Source organism: Hemicordylus capensis, chromosome 1 (assembly GCF_027244095.1).
Source record: "Hemicordylus capensis ecotype Gifberg chromosome 1, rHemCap1.1.pri, whole genome shotgun sequence".
NCBI classification, from domain to species: Eukaryota; Metazoa; Chordata; class Lepidosauria; order Squamata; family Cordylidae; genus Hemicordylus; species Hemicordylus capensis.
In genome coordinates, this window is record NC_069657.1 from 31517597 (window position 1) to 31540147 (window position 22551).

Genomic DNA, 22551 nt, shown 5'->3' on the forward strand with positions numbered 1-22551 from the left:
CAATAATATAAGCCATTAAGCAATAGAATAACTCATCTCTAGTCAAATTTATTTCCATGTAGAATTCTCAAGCAAAAGGGGGTCTAGCATCTAGCAGGTGTGCTTGTGGCACAATTATAATCACCCCCTGTTTGGGGGCATGTAACTGAATATGCAAAGTGCTGGGGGCAGTGTGAGAGGCTGGAAATGAAGGAAATGGAACTTCATGCAACGGCTGTTATTTGTGATGGAGCATTAGGGACTAGCAATACTAGTTCTGCTTGGCATTTTGGTGGAGCAGTCTTGGATAAAACACCTCTAAGGGTGCCAGACTGAATCTGAGGCAATTGCAGACTTCCCATTTCTTATCAATTTTTCATGTAAATGAGAAAAAAATCCCCTGCACTTTGAGTTAGTGCTATCCTTTTACACCGGCATAATATACTTGAATTTTTGCTGCTTTCGGGATTTTCCTTTTCCTTTTTTTAAAAGAAGAAGCTGTGTGTCATGCATCTATTTTAATGATGGGCATTGTTTCGGGCATTTGTATTTCCTTACAATTTCTTAGTGGGTTTTTTGTTTTTTAAACCCATTTATGTTCACATTTCCAGTGCCATATATTGTCCTGTAATTTTCTGTTTCCGCCTCCTAGAACTATACTCTTCACTGAAAGGCGGTCTAGGGACCACAACTAGTGGTCCCTGCTAACTTGGCAAAGAGGCACCTTTTAATGTGGTGATTCTCTTTTATTTAGCAGGGGGAGAGTAACTGGCCCTATCCACCCCCAGCACAGTACCTCCAGTGACTGTTGCTGGGGTCTATCTTGTGTTTCTTTTTATATTGTGAGCCCTTTGGGGACAGGGATCCCTCTTAGTTATTTATTATTTCTCTGTGTAAACCACCCTGAGCCATTTTTGTAAGGGCGGTATAGAAATGAATGAATGAATGAATGAATGATAATAATAGTGGTAACCCCCACCAACCCTAGGTGCCACTCCCTGACTAATTGTCTATTGGGCCTGTGTGAAACATGAATCAAAGCTGAATACTGGGCCGTATTCAGCTCCATGCCAAGACAACTATTCCCACTGTGCAGTGCTTCACTTTGCCCAGTGCTTGTGTGTGTGTGTGTGGGTTCTTTAAGAGAAATGGAGCCCTCTTGAGCCCCTGCATCATACTGAAAGGTGTGCATGGAGTGCTGAGAAGTGCGGCCCTTTTCCACAGAGCTCTTTAGCTCTGTCACTCTTAAAGGGTCCTCCCAGCAAGGAGAAAAATGCACTACTGTGTGTCAGCACAGTAGGAAATGGCTCTCACAATGAAGGTTTTTTTTACTGAGTTGGTCCCCACTTTGGGGACCAAGCTGGTGCCCTCGAATAAAAAAAGTTGTAATGTGGTCACTTCTAGGCAGGATCATCCATGCATCCTAGGGGGTGCACAAAACCACCTTTCCCATTTCAGTTCGAGTTCAAACCAGATTGGGCCAGTTTGGTTTTGCCTCCCATCAAACCCCACTATTTGTTTTGGTTTTTTGCAAGGTGATCATTGAACTTTTTTTCAAAAAAAAAAAAAAAATCTTCTTTTTTAAACTTACCCTCTCTGGGGGGCTTCTCTGAGGTGGCAGGGTGTGTGTGTCCACGGAGGTTCCCCCTCCCCCTGCCAGCCCTCCTTTATGCAAAAATCGCCCAGTTCAGGTGGTCTTCAACCCTTTCCAGTCTATTCCCTGGTGCCATTCCACCATTTTGGAGGCCACCGCATATGCACAGCAGGAGCCTGCATGGCCTGGGTCATAACTGCATGGCCTGGGTCATAACCAGGGAATAGTCCCAGAAAGGGCCAAAGACCACTTGAACTGGGTGATTTTTGCATAGAGGGGGAACCTTTGTGGACCCCCTGCCACTTCTGAGAACCCCCGCCCCCGGAGGGGGTTAGTTAAAAAAAGAATATTTTTCTTTTTTTTAAAAAAAGGCTCGTTGAAGCCCCCGAGCTGGATTTGTGTGTTCAGCCTGGGGTCAAGCCAAACTGGGGGTGGTCCGGCTTGTCCCTGAACCTTCGAACCAAATTGCTTCAGTATCAAACCTGTTTGCAAACCCCTAATGCATCCATCCTCCAAACTGAACTTGCTTCTACGTTCAAAAGCTGGCTTGGATCAAAGAATGGATTAACCCAAAACACCACACTATCCTGTCCCCACTCAGTCTTCTCTACTCCCAGCTAAAAATACCAGTTCCTTCATCCATTTCTCACAGGCTGCCCCAGGGCTTTGGAATGCATTCCCTATCAAAATATGAGCTTCTCCTTCTCTGATAGCTTTTAAAAAGATGCTTAAGACACAGAGGCGGGTCTCACGATCAATGAGACCTGCCTGGGGAGGGTGAGCGGGGAGAGCGGGCTTAGCCTGCTCTCCCAGCACACGAGCAGACAGTCTGCTCTGGGAGGCCGAAGTGGCCACCCACATGACTGCCGGCTCCGTTACGGAGCCGGTGGGTGCTGGGGGGAGCGGGGGCCAGTCGCCCCCCGGAAGCTCCAATATGCCCTGCGCAAGTGCGCAGGGCATGCTGGCGATACCCCCGGAGCCGGAAGGTGGCTTTTTGCCTCCCCTCGGGGGTCTTCTCGTGAGTAGCTACGACACGGAGCTGCCCTGTGGCTGCTCATGATTTTTAAAACCAGGTTTGCGGAGCGCTCGCTCTGCAAACCTAGTTTAAGGGCAGGAGTAGTTAGGCGGGTTACCCGCTTAGGAACCACCGGGCTCACAGCCAAGCCTGATGGTTCACACGATGCAGCAAAATCCGGCTAGCCTCCGCTAGCCCAATTTGGTCCCATCGTTTGAATAGCCTCACTGTTTTCTCAGGCATCTCTATCTCTATCTCTATCTCTATCTCTATCTCTATCTCTATCTCTCTATCTATGTATAAAGATGATAGGTAGGTAGGTAGGTCTTGTTTTCCAGACCCTTGACCATCTTTGCAAACCAGGATAGCCTGCCTCCTACCCTGATTTTGATGATTGTGTGAACCCAGCCTCTGACTTGCCCGAGGTCAATTAGACAGCTTCATGGGAATTTGAACTCCCTAGCCTTGGTCTATCTACCACACCACATTGGCTCTGAACGTCTTTTATTATATGTTTCTATACTGAGACTGAGTATTATTGCTACTGTTAGAGAGCTTCATATCCTTCCCTTCTGAACTATGAAGCTCTCTGACAGTAGTAATAATACTTAGCCTATGCTGAATCTCAGTGTTCCACCTTCTGCAAGACGATGTTGGGAGAAACAGGATAAACTACTGTGCAACAGAGCAGGGTTCAAAGGCAGGGTTCATAATGGCTTAGCACACACAGGCCATTTCCAGAGAAGGATAGATTCCATTTGAAAAGGTTGCTGCTTTGAGCAACCTGGGCTGGAGGTATTTTTGTGAGCCCACATATGCGTTTACCTGCTCTGAAGCCAGATTACATAGCTCAGTTTTGTGTAATGTTGTAAGTAAATGGGCTATTCAGATTGATTACATCCTCTGTGCACTCTTATGCAGTGCCACCTGCTGGCCATTTTTGGGAAATCCATGATGAAAATAGTCAAACTATTTTTTAAAGTAGTCTCAAAAGATCCAACGTCCATCACATATTCCCTACAAATGGCCACAAATGGCCAGCAGATGGCATTGCATAATAGCACATGCAGGAAATAATCAGACTGAACAGTCACTAATACATTGCATGAAAGGGGAGCCATGTAATCTGGAAACAGATTAACACAAACAGCTTGCTTTTTCAAATGGAATATCTTATCAAGAGATATTCCAGATAAGAATTGAAGAAATGGAATTCCTTATCTGGAAATGACCAAGTTCTTTCTAACAAGAATCTGATGAAAATGAACATATAGACTTAATTTTTTGTTGTTGGTTTTCTTTCTTTCTTTTTGGCTGTTTCTTAGGGGGGACAATGAAGGCCATTTTTCTCCTGTTCTTTCTAACTATTGGGATCTGTGCTAACCGTCCTTACCCATACCATTCTGGCTATCCCAACAATAATGACAACAGTTGTGACAACTATGGAAATGAACCATATCCACCAAATATGAACCGTCAAATCCAAGGAAGTGTCCGGATGCCAAACCCAGCATTCATCAACAGTAATTCCAACTTTGCCTTCAAGTTCTTAAGGCAGGCTTCCAATGGAGCTGAGAGGAGCAGTCTGGCAAGGGAGAACCTTGTCTTCTCTCCCATGTGCATCTCATCTGCATTTGCTATGCTGGCACTGGGTGCCAAGGCCAACACCTTAAATCAGATCCTCAGAACACTCAGCTTCACCCCAGCAGAGATCCAGGAAAGCATGATACATCAAGGTTTCCATGATGTCCTCTACAGGTTAAACAATGAGGGGAATGGTCTTCAAGTGGAAACAGGCAGTTGCCTCTTTGTCGAAAACAAGCTGCGTCCACAACAGGCATTTTTGGATGGAATTAGAAACATCTATGGAGGAGAGCTTTTCATGGAAGATTTTAAGAATGCGGCAGAAACTGAACAACACATCAATAGTTATATTGAAAAGAAAACTCATGGGATGATTCCCAAGCTGGTTGACCAAATCAATCCAATTACTGAAGTACTACTGGTGAGCTATATTTATATGAAAGGTAAGATTTCAGGGAGCATTCCCAGCATCATGCATTGGGTTTCCCGTTATTAAGGTGGGAAGAGCTGCCTATCTACTGCACACATTGCTCTTGGTCTGCAGATGGCATCCTTTAGAACAGGGCCAGCTCCTTTGAGCTCCACCTACAGACCTCAGAGCTTTCAAAATCTAGGGGGAATTTTATGGACCCTGCAGGTTTGTACACAATCACACACAGAGGTGCCACTCGATAATTTTGGAGCCTGACGCTAAAGGCCTTTGGAGGCCTCTCCACTGCAAGTTCAGCCCCTGGTGGCGCAGTGGTAAAACTGCCGCCCTGTAACCAGAAGGTTACAAGTTCGATCCTGACCAGGGGCTCAAGGTTGACTCAGCCTTCCATCCTTCCGAGGTCGGTAAAATGAGTACCCAGAATGTTGGGGGCAATATGCTAAATCATTGTAAACCGTTTAGAGAGCTCCGGCTATAAAGCGGTATATAAATGTTATTGCTATTGCTATTGCTATTGCTAAGTTAAGCACCATTTTTTTAACACGCAGGTTCTTGAGAGCACCACCCAGGACAGACTAAAGATGATTTGGGGGCCCCCAGGGGGTGTGGAGGCCCTGGACTTTGGCCCCGAAGTCCAGGGATAAGAACACCTCTGATCACACACCCGCCCTGCCTGAACCTATCCAGAAACCAAGTTGATCGCTTCCCAGCTAAGCAGGCAGCTCCCTGGGATGGAGAGCCAATCCTGCAGCAGCAAGCATATAATTACATGTACTCCCCTTTGCTAAGCAGGGTTCACCTTGGTTTGCATTTTGATGAGTGACTACATGTGAGCACTGTCTCCTCTAAGATATTCCCCTTTGGGGTTGGGGCCGTAGCTCAGTGGTAGAGCGCCTGCTTAGTATGCTGAAGACCTCAGGAGCAGTCCCTGGCAACTCCAGGTAGTGCTGGAAAATCCTTCTGCCTGAAACTTTGAAGAGCTGCTGTCAATCAGTGTAGACAAGATGGACCAATGGTCTGACTCAGTATAAGGCAGCTTCCTGTGTTCCTTTGGGTGTCCTTGGGAGTCTTGCCAAGGTCTCCATCCATAGGTTTGAGGTTCCAGCCCTGGCATCTCCAGCTAGAGATAAGAGAGCCCTCTTTCTGAAACCCCTAGAAAACTGCTATCTGGAGTAAAGGCAATGTTGAGTTAGATGGAACATAGCCTGACTCTGGATGGGGACAACCCAATACATTTTTCTGCCTGAAGAGGGAAATATGATGTCCCCTATCTGGGGGTGGGTTCCCAGCATTCTCAAGCCTTATTTATTTATTTATTTATTTATTTATTTATTTATTTATTTAGGAAGGGTGACATAGAAATCAAATAAATAAATAAATAAATAAATAAATAAATAAATAAATAAATAAATATGCTGCCAAGAGAGCAGTGGTGACCTGCAAGGGTTGTCAGAGGATGCCACCAAAGGTGTGCCCCTAACAGGGGGAAATGAGCAGTGTGCTATAGTAGGGCAAAGGAGGGCAGTAGAGGTGGATGACAGGGAAACCTTTGGGGTGGTGCCATGGTGGCTGGGCGCGAGCACGTACTGACCCTGTACCCCTCCCTGCCCTCATGCCTGAGGGGACTGCCTCACCCTGCCTCTTGGAGGGCCCACCTCTGACTCTGTCTTAGGTAGCTTTATATGCTGAAGACAAACGAATGGTCCTTTTGTGATCTCATAAAAGATGAAGTGGAATTTCTTCCTGCATAGAGAAATTATATTTTGCTTTTGGTTCAAAGAAGAGCATGTATGTATGTATCTATGTATCTATGTATGTATTTTTCAAATTTGTAGGCCGCCCCAAACCTCTGTCTCTGGGCAGTTTTCAACAACATAAAACAGATTAGAAATGAAATCCTTAGAACAATTTAAAACCACAATCCTATTAAAAAGGTTGGGTGAGGAAAAAAGTCAGTCTTTAGAGGCTTTTAAAAAGTTGTCAGAGATGGTTAGGCTCTTATTTCAGCAGGGAGAAGCACATTCCGGAATCTGTTGTTGTTTCCCCACAAATTACACACATGACAGGGGAACGATATTATGTCGCTTGGTGGAAACACCAATGTGCTGACCCTGGGCATAAATCCGTGGAAAGCCCAACCATGGAGCCCTTCCTGCTGTCCAGTCATATAAAGGAAGACACAACTCGTAGCCCGACAGATCTAGTGTCTGTCTCTGTCCATTTGATTGGATTCTTTGCAAAACCTGCAACACACACCTTGGCACGTTACCTGGCATGCAGGACATTTACTTGCAAATACCATACAAACGATTTCAACAGCTTCCATCCGGAGAAGGGGATACCTTGTGCACATGCGCAAGAAACCTTTTCATTAATAACACACCTGATCGAGTATGGCTGCCCAGCAAGGCACCCTTTCAAAGATGATGTGTGTACTGTCTGGTGGGGCAGCAGGGCATTTATTTCCCTGGATGACTGGACAGTGTCTTTATTGTTAAGTTTCCCATGGATGGTGCTGCTCCCTCCAACTGCATAGAGGGGTGCCCTCACCCGTGTGTGTGTGTGTGTGTGTGTGTGTAAATGTTTAGCCTTGACTCCCTGGCTTCGAGGTACCCCAGACTGGGACATTGAGGAGAGCTGGTCTTATGGTAGCAAGCATGACTTGACCCCTTAGTTAAGCAGGGTCTGCCCTGGTTGCATATGAATGGGAGACTAGATGTGTGAACACTGTAAGATATTCCCCTCAGGGGATGGAGCTGCTCTGGGAAGAGCAGAAGGTTCCAGGTTCCCTCCCTGGCTTCTCCAAGACAGGGCTGAGAGTGATTCCGGCCTGCAACTTTGGAGAAGCCACTGCCAGCCTGTGTAGACAATACTGAGCTAGATGGACCTATGGTCTGACTCCGTATATGGCAGCTTCCTATGTTCCCATGTTGTTCCTATGTACCATGCACACCGGCAAAGGAAAGTATACCACCAGTGGGATAACCTGAATTTGGGGTTAAAAGATAGCCCCTAGATTTTTTAAGTGGTTCTGTTCTACTTTTTGTACCCGTTTGTAGGGGAAGGGGCCCGCAGACCATTCCCCTGGGGTGCAAGCATGCAGTCTCAGCTGTAACCTACGAGCAGAACCATCTAAAGGGAAACAGGGATAAGCCCAAGATCCCAGTGTGACAACACCTGCAATAGATGCACGCTCCCTTCTCCCAAGGACCACTCTCTCATAAGAGTGCCTGGCCACAGAGACATGCATGCAGACTGGAAGGCTGTTGCTGTCCAACCCATTTCCTAGATCCATGCAAGCCCTGGGAAAGGGTACCCCAGACATACTTTCCCAGTCCCAGCGATTGTCGTGAAGCAGGAGTCCAAGCACCCCCTCTCACAATCTGGTCTCCCCGCAACACATAGCCATGCCCCTTTGCCCCGCATGGCCACCTGGCTTGCCAGGGATTGATGAATGTGAGTGCCCTGCCCCGGGTGATTTATATATGCCGCAGTGCCGGTCCTAGTCCAGCCTATCTGGCTGTGGATGTGGGATCCATCTCTCATCTTTCCCATCCGAAACCGCTTGGGCTCATGGAGTGGACTGGACTGCTTGGAAGTCTGGAAGGTTTGAATGGAGATAGACAGGTACAGAGCATGAGTTCTGTTATTTACTAGAGATACCAAGAGCCTCACATCAGTGGGGGCCCCTATAGTTGGATGGCCTACCTCAAGAGAGTACAGTAAAACACCTTTTCCCTGTCAAGGGCAGGCGATCGATGCCAAAAAGGCATGATTGCACTGGGCATACGCCTTTGAAGATTGTGGCTAATGGTTGTTGATCTACTGACATCGTGATAGTCTGGTGAAATGAGTGGTATGAAACTCTCTGGGATGGAGCTTTGGTGAACCAGGAAGAAAGAGGAGTTCCTCCTTCCAGAGGCCAGAGGTTGAGAAACCACAACAGGATGATCGTCTGTGGGATTATTCCCAGCTTCACAGATTAGCCACAGGTTCTTCTAGCCGAGGTTTCATGCTGTGTCCGAAAGGGCCACAAGTTTAACTTAGTTTGTGCTTTTTAAAACTTTAAATAAGAAAGATAATAATAAACTATGGGCCAATCACCTTCAAAATCTACACATTTGATGTAATGTACTACCACCATGAGATGTTTAAGAACGTTCTGCCCACCCATTCAGAAGCTATAACATTGAGTACCAAAAAGGGGAAGAGTACTCCTTCATATGAAGGCAGGGAATAATTTATTTGAAAATTTCTAGGCATCATGGCCATTTAAGGGGCTACCGTTCCTGCTGTTTTTATCCCATTCTGTTAAGAAATGAAGGCATTATTAGCATTTTATGCCAATATGTCCTATGGGGAAATATTTGGGTAACCAAATATTAAAATTAATATTAAAAAAATTTGAATGAATGAATTAATTAACCAAATATTTGGATCCAAACAGCCAAATACAAATAAGTGTGTGTGTGTGTGTGTGTGTGTGTGTGTGTGTGCGTGCGCGTGCGTGCACCAAATTGAATACTTGCCTGTTCACACAGGACTAATGTTTGAATGCTTTCCCAATTAAAACAAACTTCAGAGCATAGAAAACTAGCTGGCTGACATACCACACATGGGTACATCAGCCCAGTAACATTGTGAAAGTTTTGCAAAGGCAAAAAAAAAAAAAAAGGAAAAAAAAGATGTTGCACAGGAGTAAGCCCATTATTTCCAATGAGCTTACTCTGCAGAATGGCATTTGCATGCTTGCAGTGTTACTAGGCTGATGTACCCCTGCACAGTATGTCGGTTAATGAGAAAATTCAGATTAACGTCAGCCAGCCACCTCTTCTAAATCTGCTAAGGCTGGGGCCTCGGTCCGAATGTGCCTGCTCCACACCACTCATAGATGTACTGACACATTCTCGGCAAGGGTAATTACTCAAAGGTGATCAAATTGCTACTCTGCACAGGTGTAGGGGGCAATTTGGATGATCACTCCTTAAAGGATGTGTCAAGAATATGTCAGCACGTCTGTGAGTGACATAGGGATGGGGGTGTTCATGTGTAGGAGTGGCAGCAGATTGAGGTTCATCTGAACTGGCTCACTGTCTTTCTTCATCAGTGCGATCTTTCTGTGTGAAGAAAGGTCTCCCCACTCCCTGCGCTGCTGCACCCACATTGAGTAGCATTCCAACATGCCGTCCCAACTCTCACCTACACCCCGAAAGAGTATAATCCAAGAGTATAATCCAGAAATTAATTCTGAATTTATGTTTAAATACAAATGGAATCTTGTGTTTTTGAGGTGGCAAAATGAAGAGGCCTCTATCAGCAGTTCGGTTTTAAAAAAACACAATAAATTACTGAATAAACAAAGTTATAAAGGTTTATGGTTTCCTGTTAATATTCTCCTTGCAAAATGTGACTTGTATAGGCTTCTCTTCTTCTGCTTCACCTTAAATTCTTCTGGACTGGACAATTAATTTTAGTCACAATAAAACAAAATGCCCTCCCCCCCCTTTTTTTTTTTACAGAGTCATGTTGAGGACTTTAGGACTTCCAAGTTTTACTTAATGAATTCCCATAATATCCCTATTAGGCAGGAAAGCATTATTATCCCCAAATTACCAATGAGGAAACCAAGAGAGTACAGAGAGATTAAGTGACTTGCCAAAGGCCTTATAGTGATAAAACATAGAAACATAGGAAGCTGCCATATACCGAGTCAAACCATTGGTCTATCTAGCTTAGTATTGTCTACACAGACTGGCAGTGACTTCTCCAAGGTTGCAGGCAGGAATTTCTCTCAGCCCTAACTTGCAGATGCCAGGGAGAGAACTTGGAACCTTCTGCTCTTCCCAGAAAGGCTCCATCCCCTGAGAGGAATATCTTACAGTGCTCACATGTGGTCTCCCATTTATATGCAACCAGGGTAGACCCTGCTTAAGGACACAAGTCATGCTTGCTACTACAAGACCCACTCTCCTTGACAAACCAACAAGATGTGCTTAAATAAACTATTTCAATGCTTGATTTCAGGATTATACTAAGTAAGGAAAATTGCCTAGCTACATCGCTCAGATGACATAATTCAGCCCTCCATGAGTACAAAGAATATGAAATTACTGTGTCACCAGTAATTTCTGCCTTTGTGGTGATTATCAAACGTTTGGAAGAAAGTAATTGGCCCTTTTATTTATATTTATGTTTGTAATGCAGATATTTCTTAATTGTAATCTTGTAAAACATTTATTTTAATAATATCTCTCTTGTCTTGCATGATGGAATTCAAGGCAGCATTAATTGGATTCAAAAGCTCTATTTACTCTTTGGCCGCATTCACACGTAATGGCAAACTGCAGGTAGACAAACCTGAGGTTAATTTTTGTAACCTCGAATCCCATCATCCAACCACAGCCCAGCAACTTCCATCTTCGGGGAAGGGGAGCCTCTCCCTCTTCCTGATCCACCGAGGCTGTATCCCAGAAAGCTCCGTAGAGCTAAAGTCACCAGACTGTGGGCAAGGTGCCAGGACATCTGCAGGGTGGCAGCCATTGGCCATGACCTTCAAGGGGGTGTGCTGAGTACAATCATGCCTTTTTGGAATAGACTGCCTTCACTCAGCAGGGAAAGGACATTTAAATCCCTTTTAATGGCATTTAAGCCCTTCTCCTGAGAAGAGTTGCACCACCACCCTGGTAAGAGCCCCATGCACAGGCATAATTACTAGCAATGGGTGGATGCAGGAGGGCACTAATTTTCTGTCACTCCATGAAGTGATCATGATGACTTCCTAAGAGGGAATATGTATATGGGGCGAGGAAACCCTGGGGTCTGGTTCACTATAACCATGGATGCTCTTGCAATGGCTGACCCTGGCAAAGCAGTCCAGGAACACCCAAGCACACTCCTGCCCTGTATCAGCTTGCTGCCTGGGCTGCATGAGATGACCAGTCCACCGGGGAGCACTAGAGGCTCAGTGAGCTTTGGGCCTCCATTGGATTGCACTCTCATGAGGTAGGTCATCCAAATCAAGGGCCCCCCGCTTGTGTGGGGGCCCTTGTTCTCTCTGGTAAATAATAGAACAAGTACACTGTGTAAATACTTGTACACCGGTAAATAATAGAACTTGCCTCCGCTCCAGGCAACCCTTTCATACTCCCAAGGAATAATGGTCACTCCATGTGTCCAGGTTGTACAGGATGGGCAGACCAGGGAAACATTGGGACCAGGGATAAAGCTTTACACTCGTTCAAATTCCCCGGGTTTGGACCGGCATTGCAGAGTATACTGATCATCTACCATGGGGATTGATGGGAGAGGGGAGCCCAATTAGCAGCGATCTCAGCAAAGTAGGGTGGCTGGTCAAAAACATGCATGGATATGTGCCAATAGATCGAACTGGCAGAGGGACTGCTTGGACTGCTTCTTCTTGGACTGGCAGTCACCCAGACAGGGAAAGGTGTTACTGGGGTACCTGTCCCTGCAGCTTGCTTGTGTTGAGCAACCAGGCTGGGCGGCATCTGCCATCCAGCCCACATGCATCTCTCATGGGCTTTCACTCTCACACTGTGTTGTTTTGAATGGGTTCTTTGTGGACAAAATCTCTTGTATTCGGGCTGACGTGGACTCCACTGTTTTTGCAGAGTCTATTAAGTTGGTGTCCAGCAATCCCTCTTGCACTATTAGATTGGATCAGTTTCAATCTGTGATGCCTTAGGATGTGGGCAAGCTGCATGGGGCGCTGTGGCTAACCACTTGTTCTCTGGATCCTTGCCTGACTTGGCTACTTTTATCTAACAGGGAAATTGTTGGAGATGGCCTTGTTATTTATTTATTTATTTATTTATTTATTTATTTATTTATTTATTTATTTATTTATTTATTTATTATATACTGCCCTTCCAAAATGGCTCAGGGCAGTTTACAGCATGGTAAAAACAATTAAAACAAGTCAACAGTTAAAATCAAACTATAAAAACAGAATAAAAGCAAATTAACAATTCAAACAGCTAAAAAAAACCCCTGGAAAATCAGGGCAACAATTTAAAACAGTTTGTCACTCATTTAAAAGCCCTGGAAGGCCCGGCCAAACAGATAGGTTTTAAGGGCTCTCCTGAAGGATGAGATGAAGGAGGCAATGATTAGACCACTTCTTAAGAAGTCTTCCTTAGATCCCTCAGTGATGGATAGTTATAGGCCAGTCTCCAATCTACCATGGTTGGACAAGGTGATTGAAAGAGTGGTGGCTAACCAGCTCCAGGCAGTTTTGGAGGAAACTGATTATCTAGACCCATTGCAAACTGGCTTTAGAGCAGGCTATGGGGTTGAGACAGCCTTTACCAGGAAATCGACAGAGGGAGTGTGACTCTGTTGGTTCTCTTGGATACCTTGGTGGCGTTCAATACCATCAACCATGTTTTCCTTCTGGATTGCCTGGGGGAATTGGGGATAGGAGGCTCTGCTTTACAGTGGTTCCGCTCCTATCCCTCAGGCAGATTCCAGATGTTGGAGCCTGGTGACGGTTGCTCTTCGAAACAGGAGCTATTATATGGAGTCCCTCAGGGTTCCATTCTGTCTCCAATGCTTTTTAAAATTTAGATAAAACTGCTGGTGAGGTCATCAGGAGATTTGGTGCTGGGTGTTATCAGTATGCTGATGACACCCATATCTATTTCTCCTTGACATCAGGAAATGGCACCCACTCCCTAAATGCCTGCCTGCAGGCAGTAATGTGGTGGATGAGGGATAACAAATTGAAGCTGAATCCAAGCAAGATGGAGGTGCTCATTGTGGGAGATTGGAATTTGAGGGGTGAGTTAGATCTTCCTGTGCTGGTTGGGGTTACACGCCACCAAAAGGAACAGGTACACAGCTTGGGAGTGCTCTTGGATCCAGGCCTCACCCTGGTATCTCAGGTGGAAGCTATGGCCAAGAGCACTTTCCGCAAACTTCAGCTGATTCAACAGCTGCATCCATTCCTTTAAGAGAATGATCTCAAAACAGTGAAACCTCAGGTTGCTTTTTGCTGTGAAACCACAGTTTTACACATTCGGGCATACACAAATTTCAACCTCTGCCCCCTCCAATCCTGGTTTGGCATTATGTGCAAATGTGGCCTTTATGTTCAACACTCATAGAACACATGTACAGCATGCACAGGTACAGATCTTACACAGGTACAGTTATTCACATGTTATGTTGAACACAGGTACAGCAGTACACTTCCTATCTGTAACATGCATTTTAGGGGGACCTGTACCCATGTTCACTTTTAAAATGAATTCAAGTACAGACATCCAAACATAGATACAATATAATAAGGTCGTCCACACAACCGGCCCAATCAGGTACGACAAGGCTAACCCAGGTAGAAGTGGTTGTGTGCAGTGCTAGGATCACTCCCAATCCCACCAGTCCTCCCCTGGGTAGCCCTGTGTTGAAGCCAAGCTAAACATGAGGTAGGAGGATGAACGTGTGCCTCCTACCTCGCTCTCTGGTTGTCTGGGTGCTTGGGCTGCTGGCAGCTGCTCTCACCTTTTTAGAAGCAGTGATTCTCTTTATTGAGCATGGGGAGAGCAACTGGCCCTATCCATACCCAGCACAACATCCTTCCTGTGGCTGTTGCTGGTGTCTATCTTATGTTTCTTTTTTAGATTGTGAGCCCTTTGGGGACAGGTATCAATTTTATTTATTTATATCTATGTAAACTGCTTTGGAACTTTTCATTGAAAAGTGGTATATAAATATTTGTCATATTTATATTCATATTCATAAGCTGCCAGCAGCCATCATTACCATGGAGGTCAGGGAAAGAGTTTCCCTGAAGTTGGTGTCTTGTGGACTATCTCTGGCTTGGCTTTCTTCCCCCTGCCTCCTACTTGAGTGGGTGGCAGGGCCCTCTTCATGGGGGGAAGGCAGGTAGGCTCCTGCCTTCCCCATCATAAGCCGGTTTGGTCATGTGATGGACCAAATGTCTGGATAAGGCTTCTTATTAATGTCAGAATAAGGCTTTAGGTGTTCTTCCAGTCAAGCACTGGCCAGACTTGGTTTCAGCAAGAAAGCTGTCCCATGTACCTACAGACCATAACCTAATGAACTCCTGCCATTTACTTTCCCAGAGAATCAACATACTTATCTAGCTCTTCTATTTTAGGAGATTGAGCCCAGCTTTTAGGAAGAGCAACAATGGAAACATCACTCACTGATCTAGACGTTCCCTTCCCGGATGAATGGAGAGTCTCTGTAATTCCTCTGTGGTGAGGGAAATGCATCGTAGGGATGTGCCAGCCAGCTTGCATTGAGTCAGGCTCGCCATCAAGCTGGGCCAGTTTAGGCGGTCTGAGGTTGAACCGGCCTGGCCCTCCAAAGTGGGGTGCTGGTCCGAGTTATAACTGGACTGTCCTCTCAGTTGTCGGAAATGGCTCATGGGCTGGTCCAGGGTGGGGGTATACTTGTAAAGGGGATTTCCTAGCCCAGAAAGGCTTTCCTTTAATTTTAAACCAGTGGGTGTGAGTGGGCGAAACACTTTATTTTTACCTTTAGAATAAAGCCCCATTAGTGCTGGGGGCGGCTGCTGCAGTAGCCGTTGACCTGGAAATGGAAAAAGGGGCTCCTTCAACCACCCCACCAGCCTCCAAAACGATAATCCAGGCCGGCTGCAACCCGGTTCTGGCCTCTGAGCGTGCAGAATATCCACCGCCACAGCAGCTGCAATGGCAGCTGCCCACACCACCAGCAGAGCTTCATTTTAAAGGTAAAAGTAAAGCATTTTGCCTGCCCCCCACCACTTTAAAGTCAAAGGCAAGCCTTTCTAAGCTAGGAAATCTCCTCTACTTGGAAATGGGGAATCCTAGTTGGATTCTCCTTAGTATAACCCTCCCAAGCTAGTCCACGAGCTGGCTTGGCCGGCTTGTGGGCTGGCCTGGAACTGGCTGGGCTCAGTCAAGCCCAAGCCACCCGTAATGACTCAAATCTGGTCCGGATTCAAGCCGTACTAGGCTAACATCTAGCTCACATATCCCTAATGCATTGTGCCCCTGAAGGAAAAAGAGGCAAAAGGATATATCTAGACAGAGTGATAAGGATAAAAAGATGGTGGGTGGATAATATGTAAGATAAACACTATCTATGAGTCCTGGGTTGCAGGCTGGAGTTAAAAACGGAGCCTCGATCTTAACTGCCCTAAGTGATTATATTCTAAGTATACATATCTTCTTGTGCACAATAAGATGCACATAATAATAAGGTTGTTCTAATTAGTAACAATAGTTGTGCTTTCTTCTTCAAATGTCCACTAACACTTTCTTTCTTTGTTAAGCCAAGTGGAAGAAGCCTTTTAACCCAAAGTACACCGAACTGCACGACTTCTATGTGAATCCTTACACCGCTGTGAAAGTGCCAATGATGTTCCAGATGGGCATGTTTGAAAATTGTCGTGACGATGAGTGGTCTTGTACTGTTCTAAAAATGCCCTATGACGGGCATGCGGCTGCATTTTTTATCCTGCCTGACCCAGGGCAACTGGACAATGTGGTCAACAGTCTGTCATGTGAAGTTTTGCAGTCCTGGAAGAGAAAACTGAGAAAGAGGTAAAAGCTTTCAACTTTTGCCTCTGGTGCCAAGCAGTTTATAGTAAGGTTTTAAACCCACAAATTTGGGATCAGCTATGGAAAGAAAGGTTTTGCTTCCTCATATGCATGGACTAGGACTGGGGAGATCTGTGTTCAAATCCCTGTTTCATGACTGAACTCAGTGGGTGACTTATCTGTTGTCCTAACCTACCTCACAGGGTTGTTGAGATATATAAGTATGAAACCATGTGTAGTGCTCTGGGATCCTTGGAAACAACTTAAATTTATACCCCACTCCTTGGAGTGAGATATAAAGATAAAAATTATTAATTGGACAGAAATGTAGCAGACGAAGGAGGCTATTGCCTACAAAAACGTATGCCACAATACATCTAACAGTTTTTAAGGTGACACAAGACTATTTGGTTTGTTTTCATGACATGGTCTAGCACTCTTTTGGAATTAGATTAAGGCCATCGACCTCAAGACTTTGCAAAAGTCTAAAATCCAGCACATGTGTACCATGGAGCCAGTAGATATGGGCCCTGTGTTGGACATGAAGGAGGTTCTTACCCTCATCAGATACATAGAATGGACAAATATGCATCTCTTGAAGGAGGATTTCATCTACTAAAGCTTTTGCCCAATATATCTCTGTTAGACTTTATGGTACCACAATACTTTATTTTTTGCTTCCACAGACAAAGATTCTCTTAAACTGGATTTATATACATGACTAAAATCCAGTTCATATAGATTTGGGGTGTACATTTAGGATGGTACTTTCTTCTCTATAGCCAGTTCCATTAATGTGAATGGGCAATTGGCACAAAGTTCACACCTTGAATACTGCATTAGTGATGTGCAAACAGGTTTAAATTCAAACCAGTTTGAATTCGAACTGGTTCAATTCGAAGGTTTGAACTCAAACCAAACAGGGCATTGAATTGGCAATGCTGGTCCGAGTTCGAACCAAACAGAGCCTAGTTCTATTTGAAATGGTTCAAAAGTTTGAGACCCCAAAACTGGGTTGGTGTGGTAGGCATCCATGGGTGCCAACTACCATCCAAACTCCAAAGCAATCAGGCACTCCTGTGATTCTAGATGATTTTTTTTGGGGGGGGGGGGAGATTTTTTTTTTTTTTTTGCATTTTCCTATAGGGAATAATGGGGATTTGAGGATGCCCCAACTGCCCCCCTGGGGGGTGCCTGGGCACCAAAGTGGGTTTGGGTGCAAGGCAGGTATGACCACAGCTCCCCCTCGGAGTCCCAAGCCAGTGAGGTTAATAGTTTATTTTTTTTAAATCATTTTTAACATGGACAAATTTGTCCATTTGTTCAGAAAAAGAACAGTGTGTGACCTTAACTGCTGTGAACTCAGAGTCTCAGCACTCAGAACTCAGCACTCACTTTGTTGTCTGCTCCAAGGAGCAGGACTCAATGCTATTTTATGCTTCTGTAAATTCTTGTTGGACTGACACTAAGAGACACACTTCATGTGTTAAAAATGTAGATCTGTCCTTAATAACAATATGAATAACTGTTGGCCTCTTCAAAGAAGCTAACTTATGGTTTTACCATAAGACAATGGGTAAAAACTCCAAAGTTCTAATTGCTGAGAGTTACAAGGAACATCCACCTCATTTCCTTCTGTGACAATATTTTTTGTATATTAATTCTCTGAAACCTATAGGATTGTGCTTGGTCAACTATCATAACTTTGAAATCATGATAGCGATGATATTCACATAAATGTTTTCCAAGAACAGTATCCCCTGTGTTGTCTTCCAGATAGCAGGGAGACAACATTTATGTGTTTATTACTTGTTTTTTAAATGTATAATTTACCTTCCCATTCAAATTGCTTACTATGATATATCATGCTCAGTTTGGGTCTGAGCAGCAGAATAAGAGGTGAATGTGGCAGTGGAATGGGCTATACCACTTCAGACTTGAATTATCCCGGGTGGTTGTCTGATGGTTACCTATTTGCACAGATTTTAAACGTAAATATTCTGACTATTCTTTAGCTCGGTGTTAGACCATCTGCTTTGTGTGCAGAGGGTCCCAGGTTCTATCCCTGACATCCCTAGGTAGGGCTGGGAAAGACTCCTATCAGAAACCTTGGGGAACTCCTTCCAGTCAGTGCAGGCAATTCAGAGCTAGATGGACCAATGGTCTGACTGAATATAAGGCAGCTTCCTAGGTTCCTATGCATTGTATTTTCTCATACGATTGACAAATTCTCTCTTTTTGTTTTATTTCTCAATAGCCCAACAGATGTGTACATTCCAAAATGCACGGTTAGTGGAAAACTTAACCTAAAAGGGATCATGTATCCTCTGGGTATAGTCGATGTGTTCACCGATAAGGCAGATCTATCTGGAATCACAGGGAAGCCACAACACAGGCTCTCAGAAGTAAGTTGGGGCTTTTTTCCCCCCTCCATGAGAAGGGAAATGGAAATGTTGTAAACAGATGAAAGCAAAGCTACCTTTGCTTTGCTTATCCCTGTTCATGCAATCTGACAAGTGTCCTGGAAACACCCTCGTCCCTCTGCTGACGTAGCCATAGTCTTGCCCCCCTGCAGTTCATGCGTCAGAGTTTGCCTTAAGAGACAATTGCTGGGGAGGGAGAGCTCCTACCCAAGATTAGGCACACTGGGAACCCAGTGTTCCTTACTGCTGGGAGGATTCTCCTTGAGTACCACATTAGTCTCTGCAGACAAATGCTATACTCATGGTCAGAATGGGGACAAGCCTGTGGAACATGTCAGCTTGCTGGCATGCTCCAGGGGCGTAACTACCATTAGGCAAGGGGAGGCAGTCATCTTGGGGCCCCACTGCCTCGAGGGGCCCCCCAGAGGCACATCACTTGACTACCCAACCGCCCATGTTGCACCCCCTATGAATTATGTTGAGTCTCTTGGAGATCAGCAGGAGCAGAGAGTAAAAAAACTAGGTTCAATGTGAACTGGATATTCACCGTATTCATAATGGGTATGTGAGTGTGAGTGCACTATATATTGTGAAGTGTGTTTGTGTGTGTATATCAGCGAGGGACCCATTTTAAAATCTTGTCTCTGGGCCCCCTCTAACCTTGCTACGCCCCTGGCATTCTCCCATGGACATTGTAAGTGTGTACAGTGTCCACACTTCTCAAAATGCATGAATAGGGCTCTTGAAAGTTGACTTGGTGAGAATAGGCCCCCATAATAGTCCCCAAAACTTCTCAGGGGGAGAATATGAAAGGGGGAATTCTGGGAAATTTCTACTGAACTCTCAAAAATTCTCCAAAATTCTCATGAGGGTCTTTTTCTTCAACACGGCAGCTGACTTTCCAAAAATGACAACCCCACCTCCCACAGCATGATTCTAATTCAGGTGAAGAAAATCAAGGAAAAAATGATAGCGGCCAGCCACCATTGAGGGGGACAGAAAAAGCAGAGACTTCTTGGATTGTTGCTTGCTTTCAATAAAAGGGCAAGAGAATTACCCCACTAGTGGCTGGTAGAACTTGTTTAATTTTATAACCCAGTTGTTAATGATGATATAATAATAATGATAATATTACATAAAATGTAATTATTATTGTTATTATTAATAATAATACAACAAAAGGAAAAACCAAAATGGAAGGTTAGATTGGAAAGTAAGATCAGTAAGTTAAGAGCAGATTGAAGGACATGAAAGAGAAAAAGCTTAAGAATGAAAAGATCAAGGAATACTTAGTTAAAAAGTACCACTTGGATACCAGGAAGATCAAAGAAGCACTCAAAATTGTGAAACAGCAAATTACAGCAATAGCAAAGAAGATCAGCGGATACGATGCTTGTGTACTGCAATACCAACAAAGTTTCCTTTTCTATTCAAATCAATGTTGGTTTTATCAGAGTGTCAATGGAGAAAAATTGGATAACATTGTGCAACCAGAGAGGGAACAGCTACTCGGGTTTTGGAGAAACATTAGGGACAACCCTGTTGATTACAACAAGAATGCAGAATGGATAAAAAAAGTTGATGGGAAATTGTATGGAACCAAAACGGATGATTTGATAATAACACCCCAACTGGTTGAAAACCAAGCAAAAAAGATTAAGAATTGGACAGCACTGGGAATGGATGAAGTCCATGGCTTTTGGCTCAAACATCTGACCAGCTTACATAAAAGATTAGCCAAGCAATTGAATGATATACTGGAAGGTGGAGAACTTGATGAATGGATGACAACTGGCACGACTTGTCTTCTTACTATGAAAAAGGTGCCGTACCAAGTAACTATAGGCCAATAACTTGCCTTCCAATAATGTTCAAGTTTATGACAGTAATTGTAGCAAATGCCGTGCAAGACCATATAGAAAGAAACCAGTTGTAATCAATGGAACAGAAGGGAAATCGTCAGAAAACAAGAGGCACAAAAGATCAGCTTCTTATTGACAAAATGGTTTTTTGGAAAATTGTAAGTTAAGGAAGACAAATCTAAATATAGCTTGGACTGACTATAAGAAACCGTTGGACTCATTACCACATAACTGAATTTTAAAATGCCTAGATATGACTGGAGTGAATGATAACATTAAAAATTTTGTTTAAAAAGGCAATGAACACATGGAAGACTCATTTGCTAGTAAATGGAGAAGAAGTGGGAGAAGTTAACATCCGGAGAGGAATATTTCAAGCAGACTCATTGTCGCCTTTACTTTTTGTAACCTCCCTATCCCTTATCTTGAACAAAACAAACCATGGATACCAAACTTCAAAAACATCAGTTAAGTTTTCCCACCTTCTTAACATGGATGACCTAAAGCTTTACAGAAAGTCACCATCCAAGATTGAGTCATTACTCAATACAGTTAGAATTTATAGCTGTGATATCACAATGGAGTTTGGACTGGACAAATGTGCTATATTGGCAATAAATCCCTCGATGACAACTAGTGAAGGAACTGAGATGCCAAACGGAAACAACATAAAGAGTCTGTCACCTGAGAGAAGTTATAAGTATTGGGGCATTCTCCAAAGTGACAAGACCAAGCATGCTGAAGTGAAGACTAAAGTTAGTAAGGAATATATCAGGTGAGTAAGAAAGACACTGAAGTCCAAACTTAATGGTGGTAACACTATCAAAGCAATCAACACATGGGCAATTCCTGTAATCCGATATACAGCAGGTATTGTTGATTGGACACAAGCAGAATTGGTTGTACTGGATCGGAAAACCAGGAAAATAATGACCATCAATCATGCCCTGCACCCAAGAAGTGATGTTGATAGGCTGTACCTGCCAAGAAATGAAGGTGGACATGGAATGTTGCAAGTCAGACAGTCTGTTGAAGAAGAAAAATGAGCATTGACCGAATATATCAATGACAGCCAAGAAGAAATGTTACAAGAAGTGAGTAAGACAGCACTGTTGAAAATAAAGGAATCAAAGGATGAATACAAAAAACAGCAGATGAGGAATCGACAAGAAAAATGGCACAACAAACCATTGCATGGTCAGTTCTTTAATGACATACAATCAAAAGTCAATAATAGGACAACATGGCAGTGGTTAAAGAAGGGGGCACTGAAGAAAGAAATGGAAGCTCTCATTTTTGCAGCCCAGGAACAATCACTACGAACAAATGTTATAAAAGCAAAAATTGAGAAGACCCAGAAAGACAGTAAGTGTTGGTTATGCAAGGAAGTGGATGAGATGGTTGAGCACCTTGTATTCTGCTGTAAGAAAATCACAAACCTTTGTAAGAATTACAAATTGCCAGCAAGCAAGAACTGGTGGAATCATTCAATTGAGAAGGTTACAGAAAATGAGGAGGCAAAAATCCTTTGGGATTTTCTAATACAAACTGATAGGCATTTAGAGCATAATACGCCGGATCTGACAGTCATTGAGAATAATCGGGTTCTGATAATTGATTATATTGCAATCCTAGGGGATAGATGACTTGGTGAAAAACAACTGGAGAAAACAACTAAATACAAGGATCTTCAGATTGAAATTGAGCGGCTCTGGAAAAAGAAAACAGTAGTGGTGCCAATAGTTGTTGGTGCCCTTGGTGCAATACCAAAAGAACTTGAACACCATCTTGACACCTTGGGCATCGATAAAATTATAACACATCAGCTACAGAAGGCCACACTACTCGAGACAGCATGAATACTACGACACTATCTTTATTTTTTCTTTAGTTATCCTAGACCCTTGCAAAGGGCCCGATAATTAAAATACCAAATCCAGTCACTAACTTCTGGTAGACTGTGTGTAACAAGAATAATAATATGTGTGTAACTGTGTGTAACTAGAATAATAATAATAATAATAATAATAATAATAATAATAATAATAAATTCTGGCATCCCAGGTCCTTGGGAAGGACTCGATGTCTGGA

At 43.9% G+C, this 22551-nt stretch overlaps 1 protein-coding gene across 3 annotated transcripts in view; it reads left to right on the top strand.

Moving 5' to 3' along the window:
• LOC128341064 (alpha-1-antitrypsin-like) overlaps window positions 1–22551 on the top strand; it is an 88646-nt gene that overhangs the window by 60589 nt on the left and 5506 nt on the right. For all 3 annotated transcript variants that reach the window (XM_053287133.1, XM_053287134.1, XM_053287131.1), the window contains 3 exons: window positions 3914–4615; window positions 15908–16178; window positions 18433–18580. In XM_053287133.1, coding sequence (XP_053143108.1) covers window positions 3922–4615; window positions 15908–16178; window positions 18433–18580 — 1113 coding nt within the window. In that variant the 5' untranslated portion in view covers window positions 3914–3921. The remainder of the gene's footprint in view (window positions 1–3913; window positions 4616–15907; window positions 16179–18432; window positions 18581–22551) is intronic.